At 39.8% G+C, this 17,820-nt stretch overlaps 1 protein-coding gene across 3 annotated transcripts in view; it reads right to left on the reverse strand.

Moving 5' to 3' along the window:
- Positions 1 to 17,820, reverse strand: part of arhgap9 (Rho GTPase activating protein 9) — a 54,613-nt gene that overhangs the window by 20,327 nt on the left and 16,466 nt on the right. For 2 of the 3 annotated variants that reach the window (XM_087841037.1, XM_087841035.1), the window contains exons 3-6: positions 16,849 to 17,047; positions 16,299 to 16,693; positions 7,537 to 7,788; positions 3,524 to 3,610 (exon numbers count right to left, since the gene is read on the reverse strand). In XM_087841037.1, the coding sequence (XP_087697163.1) occupies positions 3,524 to 3,610; positions 7,537 to 7,788; positions 16,299 to 16,693; positions 16,849 to 17,047 (933 nt within the window). The remainder of the gene's footprint in view (positions 1 to 3,523; positions 3,611 to 7,536; positions 7,789 to 16,298; positions 16,694 to 16,848; positions 17,048 to 17,820) is intronic. The other variant, XM_087841036.1, reaches the window with a different exon arrangement.

Below are 17,820 nucleotides of genomic sequence, written 5' to 3' on the forward strand. Positions count from 1 at the left end.
TTAATTAATGTTCAGTAATCTGTACTACATTTACAAGACCACATCTGACACCTGTGACGTGACAGATAGTGCTGTTGAGGAGATGTTTGAGGTCTGCCTTCTGAAAACTTTGGTAACTGCTAGTTTCTATCACTAGTGTAGTGGCAGCACTCCGTCTCTATTTCACTCTTCTGTACCAACTTTAGGAGTCAGTCCGGCAACATGCATTTGAAACGCGAGCTAGTCCAGGTACTTTTCTTGCAAAAAAGATGTTTATTGAAACTTTTAATTTACATGGCAAGACTCGGTCAAAAAACTGTGTTGCTTCCAGCTTATCCGACTCCCCCACTACGTAATTACAGTGTGCCGGAAGCCCAAAATACTAAAAAGCGCATTAGAATGTCGCACTTCTATATTCTATAGCTTTAACAAAACAGTATTTGAAATTAACTAGAAATTATATTCTTAACATCAAACATGTATATTTCTCCTCTAATCATTTTACCAGTACCAATAAAATTAACCTTTAATTGGCTCTTACAACTAGTAATTCATCATATTTCATAAAATGTTTTGTGCAACCTGCAAAGACACAGCAAAAGAGTGAATCTGCAAAATGAAACAGTGATCACCCTGAAACATCACCCTGGGATTTTGAAAATTCCCAGGGTGATGTCATCAAATTAACTATTTCATCTGACTCAGAGAATTCACACGAAACAACGCAGAAGCAAATCCCTACAAGCAAGACTCAGAAAATCGTCATGTGTATAATTATCTTAATCATTTACAGATTTTTGTCAAGGTAGTTAAAAAGTACTAGGGGAAAAAAAGAAAAAAATACACGTAATGCTTCTGTCTTTAACAGAAGAGCTGTGTTAAAAAGGCTTTTAAAAATTAAAAGACTTTTAGAATTATCTGGGCCAACAAATAATATGGGCCACTTGGCTTTCAACACCTGGGTCATAAACCTGTGCGGCATGCAGTATGCATCGACACGTGTCACGGGTGCAGTTCCTGTTGGGTTGTATATGTACCCCAGAATAAAAAGTGACACATATAGGTCAACAGTATGCATCTCAAACTGACTTGAAGGGGGGGGGGAATCACTGCTTTGATCATGTGGGTATTTTTTTGATGAGCAACATTAAATTTGAAACACTGACGCAACAGTGAAGCAACGCAACCTTTAGATGCAAAATGCTTATCTCTAATAATCTGCATCAGGCTGCTCGCCTTGCTTCACCACGTAGATGTCGTCACAGATCCAGGGAACGTGTCAATTTCAGACACTGACGTCTGTTGCCTAAACTGAAAAAAAACCTTTGCTATAGACAACAAAGTTACTTCCTCATTTGAACACTATAAATCCTCCTTGTGTGGAACGTGAAGATGAAATGAATGATGCCCTGAAAGTTTTTACTGTGTATCTGTGAGTTCAGGAGGTGGTTTGAGGCAGATGGTAAGTTTCACTGAGTGGTTTAAATTTAGTCCTGTTTTGTAATGTTTTGGGTTGAAAACGCTTTTCTGTCTGTCTCCGTGCGGCACTGATAGCATGTGCTCATTTGCGCCACATCAAGAGGCGTTAGCTTGTCATTGCCTTCAGGTATGAGCCCAATGAAAGACATCATTTGAGAGAAAGGGTGTGAGAGGGCATGTGATAAATAGTTAGACAGCTAACTAGATAGCCAGATGAAACAACAAGAAAGATATAATCTCCTTTTTATGACCTTGGGGGCTGCCTATGGCTGCCTGCTTTAATCTGGAGCACGATGCTGATCTTGTGCATTCTGGTTAAAACATAACATAATGTATCCATGTGAGAGAGGTGAGAGCGGTGTGTATGATATACAATCCACATTCTGCGTGATTCTGCTTTTAAAAAACTTAAATTAATAAAATAATACATGATTTAAATTTGGCTGACTGTCCCTGGATAGATGTCTCATGTCATGGTCCGCGGCCCGGTGTCCGAGGAGCTGATGGGATGCCCACGCCCACGGGTGTGGCTGTTAACTCCACACCTGCATCCCATCTCAGGCGATTATCAGGTGGACTATTTGATCCAGCCCAGCCAGCTGCTCCACGCCAGTCCGTTAGTCGTCTCACAACGGTAACGTACACCCACGGGAAGGCGGTTGTGAAAACCCTCATTTACCTGAACAAACGCTAATCTTTTCCTTTGCGCTCAGGTAACAGCTCGGCGTGTTTTTGAGCCACCTGCCCGTCTGGAGTTTGGATCGCCTCCGGTACCGATCGCCTCTACTTTCCTGGAGCTCCCCCGCGGACCCTCACCCCTCCCTCCGGCTCCCACGGCCTCGCTTTGACTGTAAGACTCTTACTCTCCCCCATGTATGCTGCTATTTCCCCGCTCCCCAGTAACTCTCTTCCTCTTTCTGTTGCAGCCTCCCACAGTCCCAATTACGGCGTTCCTGCCTAACTCATCCCCCGGTCCCTTGGTTTTTCCAGTTTCTCGCGTGTTTTCCTTTGACCCTTCCGGGACACCTTTAGTTGAAATAAAGTTTATTTTTTGTACTCCTGTGCGTGTTGTCTCTGCTTCTGGGCCCAGCTTGTGTACTGAACTTCGGTTCATGACATCTCACTGTGCACCTCACCTTCCAGCTCTCCCTATTTTTGGATTTCTTCCTGGAAGTTGCTCATTTGCGATGCTCAGTGGATCACGTCCACAGTATTAAAACAGCAAAAACTTTAAGTTGGATTTCCTTTTTGAAGTTTGAGACCCACTGTCTGGTCAGTAGGGCAGACCGTGGTTCCATCCATTTTCATCCACTCAAACAATTCAGATTTGCAGGGTTGCCGGAGCCTGTCCCTGCTGACACAGGCCGAGAGGCAGGGTGCTGGACAGGCCACTGGTCGATTGCACATATACACCTGCATGTTTAAATAAGGGCATGCAAATTCCAAAGTTGAGGTCCATGGTCAAATCCAAACTGTACATGTGCAACTGATGAGAAATTAACTTCCAGGAAGCTTTCTAAAAATAGCAGGAGCCGAGCAACTGGGAAGAGGCCGGAGATGTGCAAAACCCCTTCTGCTACCATAACAGGCTGTACTCCTGTCAGCTAAGAACGAGAAACTAAAACTGAGTTTGTGTAAACTCAACAATTTACACGAGCTCAGCAAATCTGGACAGTAGAGAATTGGAAAAGATTGCCTGGTGTGATGAGTCTTAATTTCTGTTGTGATATTCAGATAGTAAGGTCGTGTAGTATAAATATCAGCAGTGACTCATCCAGCCGTGGATCAATGATTCAGACTGGTGTCGGCGGTGGTGTAACGGGGTGGGGAATATTTTCTTAGCACACTTTTAACCCTGAAGTACCAACTGAGCGCCGTTTATTGTTGTTGACCATGTCCAATGATTTATTTATTTTCTTCATTGCTCACCATCTCAACTCACAAACCTACTCTAGGATTACAAGCATCAAAGTTGTGTCACTATAAATTAAGCTAATAGGTTTTAAATGAAATGGCTTCAATATACTTGGATGTTACTGCCTCCCCTGAAGGACAGTATACTTACCCTGTGCGTTGTTCCATTTCCTGCTGCAGTAAGGGATAGTGACAGATGGCTGGTGTCCCTGGGTAACGTCTGAGGTCCTGGACCGGCCTACCAAAGGGGCAAAAAAGTATATGATATGAAACAGGAAGGGCCTTACTTAAACTACCTATTATGAATATTAGAAGATTGGCCTCCAATGTTATTATAAATACCCATTCACAGTTTTAAATAATGATAATAAAATGTAATAAAGTTGGGACCTTTTGTCAGACTGCTCTCTACTCCAAGTAGCAAATGGTATTTTCTAATTTTTATTTATTTATTTATTTATCTTTTGCTATATTTTGCAAAATAAACGTGCTTAATGAGGATACGATTTCACAACTGAAACTACTTAATGTAAAAATTAAACTGACAGCAAATGCTGTTTTATGCAAAGTGAAATGCTTGACTGGTTAACCCTTTAAGACCTACCATAGAACCAAGTCCGCCAGAGCTTATATTATATTTTTACATGCTGTGGAGCCATTTTTGGGAGCATTTCAAGTTGCTATACATCAATACAACCAATACAGCCTAGATTTTAATAATATGTATGAATTAAGTGCATAGTAATTACATAAATTGCAAAAAAGTGCAATAAACTACAAAAAAATTGAAAATCGTTTTTGTTTTTTTAACATATATTTCTAGTTAGAGAAATTTAAGAGGCTTATCCCTCAAAACTGTAAATACAAAAAAGTTGCACAAAATATTTTCCCACCACAGGAAATTTATTTTGAGTGTCTTCATAGTTTTATTTTTGAAATACACCAATTTTTATATACTGCAGGAAAAACGAAAATAAATATTATAATGCAAATTTGCAAAAAAGCAGCATATGCATCAAAATAAACTATTTCCAGCAGTGCAATATGAGTCCTAAGCATCCCAGAAACGACACAGAAAGTCATAAAGTCAAACATAACTTTTAAAAACACCAGTATAGGCTCATTGAGGCCCGGAAGGTAAAAAACTACATTTCCGCGAAAATGACGTCACTTCTGGTTTCGGGCAGGTCATGGCGGACATGCGATAGTTCGCGCTGACATCTAATCCAATGTAGGAAGTGTTATGAACAGCTGATCGGATCGGCAAAGCGTGTTTCTGGAATATTATGTTTTTGTTGCTGCAAGCGCTTTTTATGCAGTTTTTGCAAAGCTATATGTGGAAGGAAACTGTGACCGAGGACAAGCTGATGGCATAAGATGTAAGTACAACTCCTCCGGTTTCATATGCAAAAAAAATTATTGCGCTAGCTTACGTGGTTGCAGTGCTACCGGGATTTAAAAATAGTTACGCAAAACAGAACGTGCCCGCTCCGACCGGTTTTAAAGGGTTAAAGGGAAACAACAAAGGACATTTCTGTTATGGAACGGCTGTGTGCAGACAGGAATAGGACCCAAGGTGCAGGCACTCGGAGGGAAAACTTAAACTCAAAACAGCTTTAATGTTAAACTCAAAAAAGTAACAAAACTGAGTATCCAAAATAAACGTACACAGACAGACTGACAGCACACACAGCTAGATAAACGGTAGATCACGACACGGACACAGAGAAACACAGGGCTTAAATACACAGAGGGAGCAATCAGGGAATGGGTAACAGGAGGGAAACACAGCTGGGGCAAATCAGGCCTAACAAGACAAGGGGAAGCGAAACCAGATACATTAACATCAGATAAGGACCTTCAAAATAAAACAGGAAACATGACAGAGACGTGGGACCAGGGCAGACACAGACACTGACTGGACACGGGGATATAGCAGACAGGGGAGACAGCAACTAAGGATTACACAGAGACAAACCATAAGACATGACTCTAACGAAGAAACCAAAGAATAGAAAAGATAAATAATACAATAAACTCAAAACCCTGGGTCAACAACCTAGGCATCCTAACAATTTCCAGGAAATAAGCCAATAAACAGCTGAGCAAATAATCCTCATAAACATTCTTTTGAATTTACTGCACAAAGTGAACAAACAAAAAACTGCGTGGACTTCGTTACATTTAGACAGAGTCAGGTTCACAGTGTCTTCTTGTTTTCTCGTGTACATTATGCAAAGCTAACCAGTTAGTCGCTGCGGCTTAATATTAAACGTGCAATTCCTCATTTCACTTTCAGAAAAAACTGCATAGTTCTGGAAAGCGTTTCTGGCACAGTTTCAGTATGAAACACGTGTTTACCTGTGGAGACTCTGCATGTACTAAACTGTTTTCAGTATTTCTACAAGAAGAGACAAGTAAACATGAATGTAACCAAAATTTTCTGCAGAGCTTGTCCTGTTGAAGTTAAAGAAGTTAAAGGCAGAGTTCAACAGCACAAAGCGAGCTGCTTATTTTGTTGATTAAAGTCCAAAAACTAAAATCTGAAACAGAGGCAAGAAGACCCCAAAATGTTACAAAATCAAGGTAAATCAGGAATCAGAGAATTAACGAGGAGAAGGAAAAAGAAACAGGTGAGTCTGATCGAGGATAATGAGACGGGAAGTAAAACGAAAAGCAAATTACAAGACATAAGTTGTGCTTTCCAAGAAGTACGTTTTATTTTGGTGACAAAATAAAACAGGAAGTAGCTGAACACTTACTTGAGACACTAAGGGCTTTGTACTGTATACCCACGCAACGTGCGTATCATAAATGAATGTAGATGAGTGATGAGTTACCAGCAGGGAAACAACCAACGTGGTGGGCATGCTGGGGTCATGCCACCGGGAAACACTAGCAAACAAGCGATGGAACTCACAGAATCCTAACCAAGGTACTGAGCAAGAAAATCAAAAGTAACAATAAACCTATGAACCTATGTAAAATTATAATTTAAAAAAAAGAAACAAAAAACCCTCAAAATACCCAGGACAATGCCACTGCTTGTGTGGGGAAAAGGATTCCTGCAAAGTTTTTGGATCACAAGAAAACACCAGATAATTTTAAGTAGGGATGCACCGATACCGATACTGGTATCGGGTATCGGGGCCGATACTGTAAAATGTGTGTGTACTCATACTCGTAAAAGTTAACCGATACCATGAACCGATACCAACTTATTTCATTAATGGCTGGGTGGCTTGTCATTTCTGTTGTAGTTTTTTAGATTGGCCACTAGGGGGACATCCCGCGCTAAACAGGCACAGGGTTAGGCGAGTGAGACTGGCGGCTCCAGATAAAAAAGAGAAACTGGAGGCTGCTGTAGCTAGGCTAAACAAAATGTCAGCAGTGTGGACCGCAATAACTGCAATAATTTAAAAGTTTATTTTATTCGCAAACCTAATTTGTATTTATTTTATTCCAAACAGAAGTGTTTATTTATTATTCTGAAAGCTCGAGACAGTGCCAATAGTTCAGTGATATTTTGTAAAATTACAATGTGGAGACTCTGCAATAATTTAACAGAAGTGCTTATTTTTCACTTGAAATTTTTTTGTGGTCATTTTTATTAAGATTTTATTTTTTATTGGCAGGGAATATAATAAAACCTGTCTTCCAATTAATTGTATTTGTGTGTGTGTGTGTGTGTGTGTGGTAGAAGTATCGGTTTTTGTACTCTGTATCGGCAAGTACTCAGATCCAAGTATCGGTATCGTATCGGTTTGAAAAAATTGGTATCGTTGCATCCCTAATTTTAAGTTCAATGTGACCGTTTGCCAACGCGAGAACAAGCATAGTATCGATCTCTCCTGCTGTGGATGTGTGATCGCCGTGTCTTCAATGCTCTGTCTACGTAAAAAGAAAAAATGACAACCAAGCCTTTTTTTAATGAAAAGGTCCCTTTTAGTGCTGATGCAGTCAAACCATTTGAGCATATAAATGAGCATTCTCTTTCATTTGTACACCCTGACCCTCTTCTATGGTCTCTCTTATGAGAAGACACTTTCATTAAACTCTGGAAACTGTTACACAATAAAGCAACTGGGGGAAAAAAGGAAAAACTTTGAATTAAGGGAGGAAGAGTGAACACTGAAGGATTTCCTGTTGAGATGGATATTTTACCTGGTTGGTATATTGACCACGGGCCCGGCGAGGAGGTTTCCAGGACCTTTCTTTGGTAATGCTGTTGACATAGTACCATCTGCCTGTGGTCGCGTCAGAGTACTGCTCCCATAGGCCCAAGATCTGAAGAGGCGGCTCACCTGGAGCGGGGCTAGGTGGCTCTGGCTGTGACTGACGCTTCTCTGTCTGCTTTTCAGTATAAAGTGGAGAGTCCTGCCAGGACAGCTGGGAGAGATAAGACTCTGTTGGAACCTTTTATGTATAAATAATAACAAGGGAAAGGAGAAAAAATAAGAGGGAAGGAAGCAGAGAAAGAGAGCCAAAGTGAAAAGTGTATAAGAAGGAAAAATGTGAGATTTAAATGTAAAAGTTGCTCAGAAAGGAATAAATATTGCATTTTGAAGGAACTTGAGGAACTCTGCCTCAAACCAAAACACAACCTTCACAGACATATCGTGTACAGTAGTCGAGTTTTTCTGGCTCAACTTTATGCTTTATGTAAGACAGAAACTGCCAAAATCTGCTAATGAAATTAAAGATTAATATGCAAAAATTTAAAATGCAAATTAATAAAAACATGAGTTAAATAAATGAATCAAATGGAAAATAAAATAGTAAGAAAAAAATACACGTGTGTAAATGGTTCCTATGTAGCACTCAAAGTACTTTATACAACTTGCCTCATTCACCCATTCATACAATCACTGTTTACTCTTGTTTTTCTACACAAGTCTTTACCATTTAACATTAATTCCATACATTCAAGGTAAAATGGTAAAGTCTCAGGTTTTACATATCAGGACAAAAAATATTCTAAGATTTTCTAACTACAACCTCAGATGTACTACAAAACCTGACATATTAGAGTGGGATTAATCTTTTAACAAAAGCTAAACTAAAATGCAGAAGTAGTGTGCACACCCTTCCCGTTTTCATAGGAATTAAGAGGATAAGTCGCAGATAGGTGGTGCTAATCAGACACACTTGATTAAGTGGTCGTCGGCAAGAAGGTCTGGAGCATTCTGGTGAGTTAAAACAATGCTACAATCTTGGTGAACGTCCCAGCAAATTGTCCCCAAAGCTCCACACTCTACAAGCCTCAGTGAGCAATTGCAGCCTCTGCAACAACGTCCTTTGAACAGACAAAACAAAAATTGGAGATGTCTGGTCATAATGCACATAAGTGCCACATTTAGAAAAAAATCAAACACCTCATACCAGCTGTCAGCACAGTAGTGGAGGCATGGTCATATGGTCTTGTTTTCAAGTCACAGGACCTTCACACCTTGCAGTCACTGAGATGACTGCAAGGTGAATACCAAAGCATGCTTGAGTCAAACGTGAGGCCATCTGTCTGAGAGACTGGGTCAACAGGATGATGACCCCAAGCTCGCCAGCAAATTATAACAGAATGTCAGAATGTCAAAGTCAGGAGCGCAACCTGATTAAAATGCTGTGGTGAGACCTTAAGAGAGCTGTGCAAAAACGAATGCCCACAAACCTCAACAAACTGAAGCGATGCCCTAAAGAAGCGACGGCTGAAATTCCTCCAAATCATGTGAGACACTGATAAAGTCATACAGAAAACAACTACTTCAACTTACTGCTGCTAAAAGTGGTTCCACAAGCAACTGAATCATGATTTTTTCCCCACACACTGCTTCTGTATTTTGGGTTAGTTATAAATCATGACATAGCACAATATGTCATATGTTGTTGATCATCTCAGGCTTCATTTACCTCATTTTAAGACCTGGTAAAAAAAATTATTTTTTTTCCATGATGTCTTCGTATGTAAAACCAAACTTTTAATGCCTAAAATGTTTGCATTTCACTCCAAATTGTTACTCAAGTATTCTTACTCAACAACTCAACTATGGCGCATGAATAAAAAATAAGTGCACAGACTGGAAACGACTAACAGCAGATTGTTGTGGCTTCAACAAAGGCAGTCAGAAATCCCATAAAGAAGAGACGAGAAGAGACTGAAATCCCATATAAAGCAATAAACAGAAAAAAAAATAAATCCTCTTATTACAGAATAACCTGCCATTGTAATAATCTGCACTCACCCTGGCAGAGAGCACTAAAGACGCAGTTACAAGAGAAGGCGATCTATAAATCCACTTAAATAAATTTGAAGCACTAAAGATCATTTTTGCATCAAATATAGTTGAAGCATAATTCAGAAACTGATTGACTTACAAGCTGGTTGATCCCTGTTACGTAACGCTGCCTTTCAGTTATTAACTGAAGGAGCATGGTGTGTATGATGAGCAACGTGATGGTAGTTTACTCCAGGGGGCAGCACTGGGCCTTTGTGTCACCCGAAGCTTCCTGTCCCACTGCTGACTTCTGTCTACCTCAGCAGATATAGCAAAACATCTTTCTTAATAAGGCCAAAGAGAGCCATGTTTTACTACTGTGATCCTGTGCTGTAGCAGAAGCCTGAACATGCACATTAAATGTATTCAGCAAGTAAATTAATTCTCAAACAAGAAAATCAAGAATAAAGACGACATGAATCCAATCCCATAGTCCCAAAACACTTTTTGACATTTTGTTTTGCCTTAAAATGAAAAGTAATTATATCAGACACTTAATACTTGCTTGATTTATAAACTGCACAAAAGAAAGAAAGTATACTTTATTGATCCCCATGGGGAAATTCAGTTCAGTTCAGTTCTTTTTTATTTCAAACATATACATTCACCAACGTTTCATAAAATCATTCCATGCAGTTATTTGAAAAGCAGTAGGCAGAAGTATATACTTATTTAACCCCCTCAGGTTTACATCCTCATCATCTAAATTTGAGCAACAAAAACGTAAACAACGCCTTCAACTTAGAACATAACATCACAAAAAAAATATTTTCCCATGTTCAACTAAACTATATTTAGATTTGCTAATTTGCAGAAGACAATAAACTTAATTTAATTGCATTTTCTTCATTCTTATACTTATTTAAAATTTCTTTTTGGAGTTTTATTTTAAACTGGTTTATATCACTACTGACCTTTATTTCTTCTTCTAACTCATTCCAGAATTTAACTCCCGCTATTGAAATAGACATCCTTTTCAATGTTGTTCTTACTCTTTGTCATTTTAAATTCCACTTCCCTCTAAAATTATACCTCCCTTCTCTTTCTAAGAACCATTTACTTATTTCGATTGGGAGCATCCCTTTCCTTGCCTTATATATTATTTGCACTTTTTTAAACTTCACCAGATCCTGGAATTTTATAGCTTGCGTCCTAATAAAGAGCGCGTTTGTGTGAGCCCTATACCCCTCCTGATTTATTAGTCTAATGGCCCTTTTCTGCATTATGATTATAGTCTGAATATTACTTTTATATGTATTTCCCCAAACCTCTACACAATAACTCATGTATGGTAATAGCAAAGCACAATATAACATATACAATGTTTCCCTATCCAGAAATTGTTTGTTCCTCTCTGCATTTAACCCATTCACTCAGTGAAGCAGTGGGCAGCCATTGGGCGCCTGGGGAACAGTGTGGAGGGACGGTACCTTGCTCAGGGGTACCTCAAGACAGCCGTTCAGTGGATTCAGTGGATCATGGGGCAACCACTCTACCTACTGAGCTATCCCTACCCCAAAAGAGCCATTATCAGTGTTATTAATCATAAATATGTTTTGCAACTATTGTTTTTATCTATTAAAGTGAAACTGTCACACCAGTGACATCACCTGTAGTGTATATTGTTGGGCTGTTTGAACATAAGACACTCTTATGCATCATTTCTTTCTCTCTTTCTCTTTATTTTACACGACCTCCTCATCATCATCTCTAGTCATACTCAGTGGACAAATATTAAGAGTTGGTCGCTCGCTACCACAAAATAACATAACCATGAAAGAGAAGTTAGCACTTGTACTAAATATATAAGGACTGACGTGTTGTAAAAATGTGCTCGGTGCAGCAACTAATTTGTGTAACATTTTAATTTTGATGGTTCGTTTCTGCGGCTGGGAAAAGTTTCGGGAAGGAAATTGTTGCAGATGTGAATTTATGAATGCAGTTAAATGTAGGTACGTGGTATCATTTGTGCACCCGCGCTTCGCTTGAACGGTCGAGTTTCTGTGGGTACAAAAGTCTAGACAGTGGATGATGCAGCTGTGCATGACTGTATGAGGTGTTCAGACTATTGCTTCTTTCCTTTTCGGTGTTGTTGTAGATTTGCTGGTGTGTTTGGGATCATCTTCCTATTGCATGAGCCACGTTTTAGCTGTCGGACAGAGGGCCTCACGTTTGACTCGAGCATATTTTGGCAAACAGATGAGTTCATCTTCAGCTTAGTAACTGCAAGATCCTGTGTCTGCAGAATAAACCCAAATCATCACCTCTCCACCGCCATGCTTGACACCTGCTATAAAGTGTTGGTGCTGATATGCTGCTTTTAGTTTTTACCAAATGTGGTATTGTGCATTATGGCCACCACTCCAAAGTATACTGATGCAGAAACCTTGTAGGGTTATCAGATGCAAGTTTGCAAAGCAAAGCTGCGCTAACACGTTCCTTTCTGCAGACGACTATATTTTTCAGTCGTTTTGTAATTAGATTGCCATGAAGTTCTGCTTTTTATAGGGGTGTTCACACTTGCTGATCAAGTGTATTTGGTTAGCAGCGGTTGGCTCCTACTTGCCCTGTTATTTCCTATAGAAGGAAAAAGGGCGTACTTAGTTTTTCATGGGACTGCATAGAGTGGTGTGAAAACGCTCTTTTCCACATGATTGCATGTGGTAAGTTGTATTTGACGAACAATCTCATAACAGAGTTTTGATCTTATTTCATCTCACGTGCATTATTTTTTCCAGCATGTAGCATCATACGAAATCTCTTATTGTTGCTTCTGCTGACCCACTGCTTCTCCACGTATGCTGAGCCCTGACCATGACACCATGGAACACATATAGGCTAAATGTGACAGTGAGTTTCAGCTTATGAGTCAGCATCACTTCAAAGGCTTGCAGGCACATTCCACAATCCTCTGGAAAGCCTTTACATACATATGGAAAGCATTATGGCACCATATCAATGCCAATTGCTTTTGAACACCATGTACAACAATCAATCACAGTAATTATTAGGGGTGGAGGAAAAAATCGATACTGTGTAGTATCGTGATATTTTGTTTGCTAATAATGTATCGATACAGGGACAGCAGAAATCGATATTTTGTTACAAAAAAGGTTTTTGTGCTCTGACTTCAGAGCATGTTGATCCTTTTTCTGAGCAAGAATCCTGACATTCCTTCACTGTCCAAATGTGTTTAACTGTTTTATGGCAGCAATAAACATGACAGTTTACTTATTTTAATTTAAGACATGTTTTATTTTAATTAAGTTTAAAACTTTTTTATTTAATGTAAAATTATATTTTGTTTTAATTTACTTTCAAATTCTTCAGTTGCTGAAGGGGCTGCATAGTTTTCATAAATTGCGTAGTTCAGAATAGCTATAATTGTACCAGATGGTTGATTCAGTTAAGTTGGACTAGACTGTAATACAAACCGTTCAGTTTGTCAACAATCAAACTGAAATGAGAGAAAGACTGAGTGTGAGACTTTGATATTAGATCAAATGAATATTGATAAAGTTTACCTTTATGTACAGAATCTGAATATTGCAAAATATTTTAAAAAATTGCAATAATATCGTATCGTGCGTTAAGTATTGTGATAATATCGTATCGTGGGATGTATGGTGATTCCCACCTCTAGTAATTATCTTGTGGTTTGTAACGAAGCAATATCTAATGGCTCAGACAAATTCCCATAAAAATACTGTTTAAATAGATTTCTCGCCCGTGCAGGACAAAAAGATAAATTAAGCTGAAATTCATCATCACTGTGGCAGCACTTACAAGAAGGCCTGGCAGGAATGTGTGGTTAGAGAGTGTTTTCTGGTTGATAAACAGGGAGTTATGACCTGAATGTGGCTGCAATAATCCTGCTTACTGGTATTAAAGGCTTGAAAGAACATGGTCCTCAGAGAGTGAGAGGAACAGACACGGAGACAGACTGGATGGAAGAGAGATTGGAGATAAAAAACAAAAAAAGGGAGGACTGTCATTTCCACTGAGATCACATGTACCCACAGTTACAAGTGTCTTGTGGAAGCACGGTTCAGTCGGAGGAAAAGTCTATTTGGACAGACAGTTGGGATGCTAAGCTGTGGGAGTTTCCCACTTGCAGAAGAATAACCTTGAGTATTTGTCTCACCAACAAGGCCTTGTGTAATACCTTCTGATGTAACACTGGGAAGCTCTGGCGTCACCACAACTTGATTGCTGCTCTAGGAGGATTATTAAGGTCGAACACTAATATAAATAAAACTGTTGCCGCAGTTGATCTTAATCATTATGTGGGAATCAAAAAAGACACATTAGGATTTTTCTATTTTTATCGTCCTGTGGTATTCCTGTAGTTGTTTGCTTCTACTAATATTCAAATCATATATTTTATTAGATGAATTCAGCTAAATAAAAAAAATTCCAACAGTACAGACATCAGTAATTACTCCATACACGGGGTCAAAGTTAGAGGTGCCGATGCTGTCCTTTGCTACACTTTATCCAAATGTCTTTAACTTCGATGGAAAGAATGTAGCAGACGCTGCTATAAATCTTACGATTTGTCTTTTAATCTTTTATATTGTTGTGTTTGATTTATTCCAATTTTACTTGATTAGTCACAGCAATAGCTGGATCCTATCCCAGGGATAGGCAGGGTACACCCTAAACAGGTTGGCAGCCTGTTGCAGGGCCAAGACAGACGCACATTTACCTGTGACCCATTTAGAATCACCAATTAAACGGAGATATGACCTTTGCATGAGATTAAAGACTTTAAAATTACATCACTTCATTCAATCTGAGTTGCATGTCATTTTCCATCATTTACCTTCACTGTTTAATCCAGAAGTATGAGGATGATAAGTGAAAACTGTCCAACAGGTAGCTGTGGGCTATCAGATTTAAAGAACTGCTGCCTTTAAGTTTAACTGTTTGCAGACAGAGTGCTTGATTTATCTGTTTTGTTGCCTCGACCTTCTTTTTGGCAAACTTATACAAACGTCATGTGGACTGCTTTTCAGAAACGTACAGTGCTGTGGAAATTAAATGTCTGTCAAAGTTAAATACGTGATTTTTTTTAAACAAGCATTCATCATTAAAAAAAAACTTCACAGGTTCAGAAGTCTGAGTAGATGAGTACCAAATGTCACCTATGATATCATTCCAGGGTTGTGATCTTTGCTTTCCTGTGCTTGTCCATTGTGTGTCACTATATTCCCACTGTGTATCACTGTCACAGGGCCAAAGTGTCTAAAAAGGCCCCCAATCAAATAAATCTAAAGAAAACTACAGCAAAGGCCAAAAACTACTAATATATACTAATACAGTCAAACTTGGTGACAGAAAGATGAGAGAAAAAATCATTTCCTTTCAACAAAACAAGAGCAGAAAACTAATGTTTACATCTATAATCAGGGGTGCACATAAGTGGGCTGCAGGTGCGCATTCGCTGTCAAAATAAAAGACGCGCACAAGATAAGAAGTTGCAACGCGGGTTTGCGTGCATATAAAAGGCTGTTTTTGTCCGCTAGAGTGGGATTTTCATGGCATATTCTGCACCACATCTCTGTGCGTTCATCATTTGTTTGAAGCCAGCTCACCTCCTGCAACCACTTTTCTGAGAATACGCACTTCTTTTGTGGTTCGGACTCCTTCTAACATGTCTTTGGAGGTGAAGGAATACCAAAGTAACTGCTTAAAGGAGCTTCTTCAACATCTTTAAGAGTTCAAAAAACTTTTGTCCTCCTCCAGAAAATCTTATGTACGCAAACACGCATTGCAACTTCTTATGTGTTGCGCGTCTTTTATTTTGACAGCGAATGCGCACCTGCGGACCACTTATATAATAATAATAATAATAATAATAATGGATTGCATTTATATAGCGCTTTTCGGGGCCCTCAAAGCGCTTTACAATTCCACTATTGATTCACTCTCACATTCACACACTGGTGGAGGCAGCTACAGTTGTAGCCACAGCTGCCCTGGGGCAGACTGACAGAAGCGAGGCTGCCATATCGCGCCATCGGCCCCTCTGGTCATCACCAGTAGGCGGTAGGTGAAGTGTCTTGCCCAAGGACACAACGACCGAGACTGTCCGAGCCGGGGCTCGAACCAGCAACCTTCCGGTTACAAGACGAACTGCCAACTCTTTGAGCCACGACCGCCCTGCACCCCTGTCTATATTATCGATATTACCATCTTTGCTGCCAGGATTTATGAAACTGTCACTAAGTTCAAAAAAGTTAATTTTTCAAAGAGCTTCCTAAAATACAGCACAACCAAAATCATAGTAAGTAAGTAAGTAAGTAAAATTTTATTTATATAGCACATTTCTAGATAAAAGATCACAAAGTGCTTCACAAGGCATAAAACAAAAACAGTCAAAAGTTAACAAAATGCAATTTTAAAAAGATGTGTTTTTAGCTGTTTTTTAAAAAACTGAGTCTGCAGATCTTAAGTTCTGAGGAAGAGAATTCCACAGTCTGGTGGCCACAGCAGCAAAAGCTCTATCACCCTTGGTTTTCAGTCTTGTATACTGAATAACAAGTAGGGCCTGATCACAAGACGTCAAACTAGCAGACAAACTAGTCGCAAATACAGTGCTGCAAATGCCTTCGCCTTTTCTTTTTTGTTGGGTTTTTTTTTGACTCGACCTACCTGCAGATGGTTGTTCTTGCCTGAAGCTCCTGCTACGTCCCATTGGCTACAAGACTTCTTGGGAATCCTGTGGTTTGTGCGACTGCTGAAGCCGCCGCCCACCTCATCATACGGATTCTCCATCAGGTTTTCAGGCAGGTTGTTTGAGCTCTGGCTCCGGGTGATTGTGGGAACCACCCTGGAATTTGTAGGTGCTGTTTCTGCTGTGGAAGTAGCTTGAGACCCAGGGACCATAAGGTGGCCTGATGAGGAGGTGGGTGAGTTGGAAGCAAAGGTGAATCCAGAAAGGGGCAAAGTTGGGAAGTGACCTCTATCCAAGCTGGTGTTGTTTTTCAGACCTTGGAAGGCACTGTTGGAGTTGAGGTTTTCCATGGAGTGATAGAGGAGTTTGTTCACTGCAGGAGAAGATGAAAAAACGAATACTTCCACATTTGTTCTAAACTTATTTGTCTGTAATTGCAAAAGCAACACAGCCAGTTTTGTAACTAAAAAGCCTCAACCACAGGTAATTTTAGTAACTGCCTCTGACATACTTAAACTTGCACTTTACCTTGACGCTGTTCATTACTCGTAGCTCCGGTTGCGCTGGGAGAAAGTGACACTCGTGGCAGTATCCTAAAGTTGGTGTTCAGAGAGGCAGTTGCAGTCAGCCGCTGAGGGGAGGGCATGGGCACGATAGGTACCTCCGTCACATACGTGGCAGGGACATACAGCGGCTTTGCTTTACTGGCTGCCCCGATCCTCCGCACCTGCCAGAGAACAAACAGAACAGGTTTCTCTCTTTTCTGCTACATAAATGCTTTTAGTCCAACCGAGCGGCAACAAACAGCTGAAGGCTGAAGGGGTTGCGGAAATGTTTAATGATACAGCTCATTTTGACATCAAGCACATGCAACGAGTATACCCGCAACTTCCTTTTTAAAAAAATAGCATCCTTTTTCTCAGCCCACATCATTTAATGAGCTCAGTGGCTAAAGTGAACATTAACTGAGTAGTTTTTCCAGTGTAACAGTTACATCTGAATAACTAGTGTGCAGTATTTTTTCCTTTGATGTGACCGGATGTGCGTTACAGTTGTGAGTACTCTTGCCTCATAGAGAAGAGGATCTCGGTTTGAATCATGTGGCCGGCTGGGGCTTTTCTGTGTTGAGTGTGCGTTTTCGTCCGTGCTTTGAAGTCATCGTGGTGTCAGTTAAACACACGTGTACATCGTTCACTCATCGTCGGCTCACTGTTGTGTTCCAGTCTACTGCTGGATTTTACGCAACAGGTGACCATTTAAATATTTAGAGCTACTTTTAAATTCACAATGTAACCCAATGTGACAAAGCATACCTTTTTTAAGAAACACACACACACGGACACAACTTTGATCTTGGAGTTAAGCACCTTAAATAACTAAAGCATGAATACAAATGAGCAGAATTTTGTAGTCCATCATCAACTGTATCTTTTTATGCACAAAAGGTAAAAACACTAAAGTTGTATCCTCCGCCATAGCTCCTCTGGCAGGCCTCCTTTC

The sequence above is a fragment of the Neolamprologus brichardi genome, chromosome 5 (genome assembly GCF_056152115.1).
Source record: "Neolamprologus brichardi isolate AB-2024 chromosome 5, ASM5615211v1, whole genome shotgun sequence".
NCBI lineage: Eukaryota > Metazoa > Chordata > Actinopteri > Cichliformes > Cichlidae > Neolamprologus > Neolamprologus brichardi.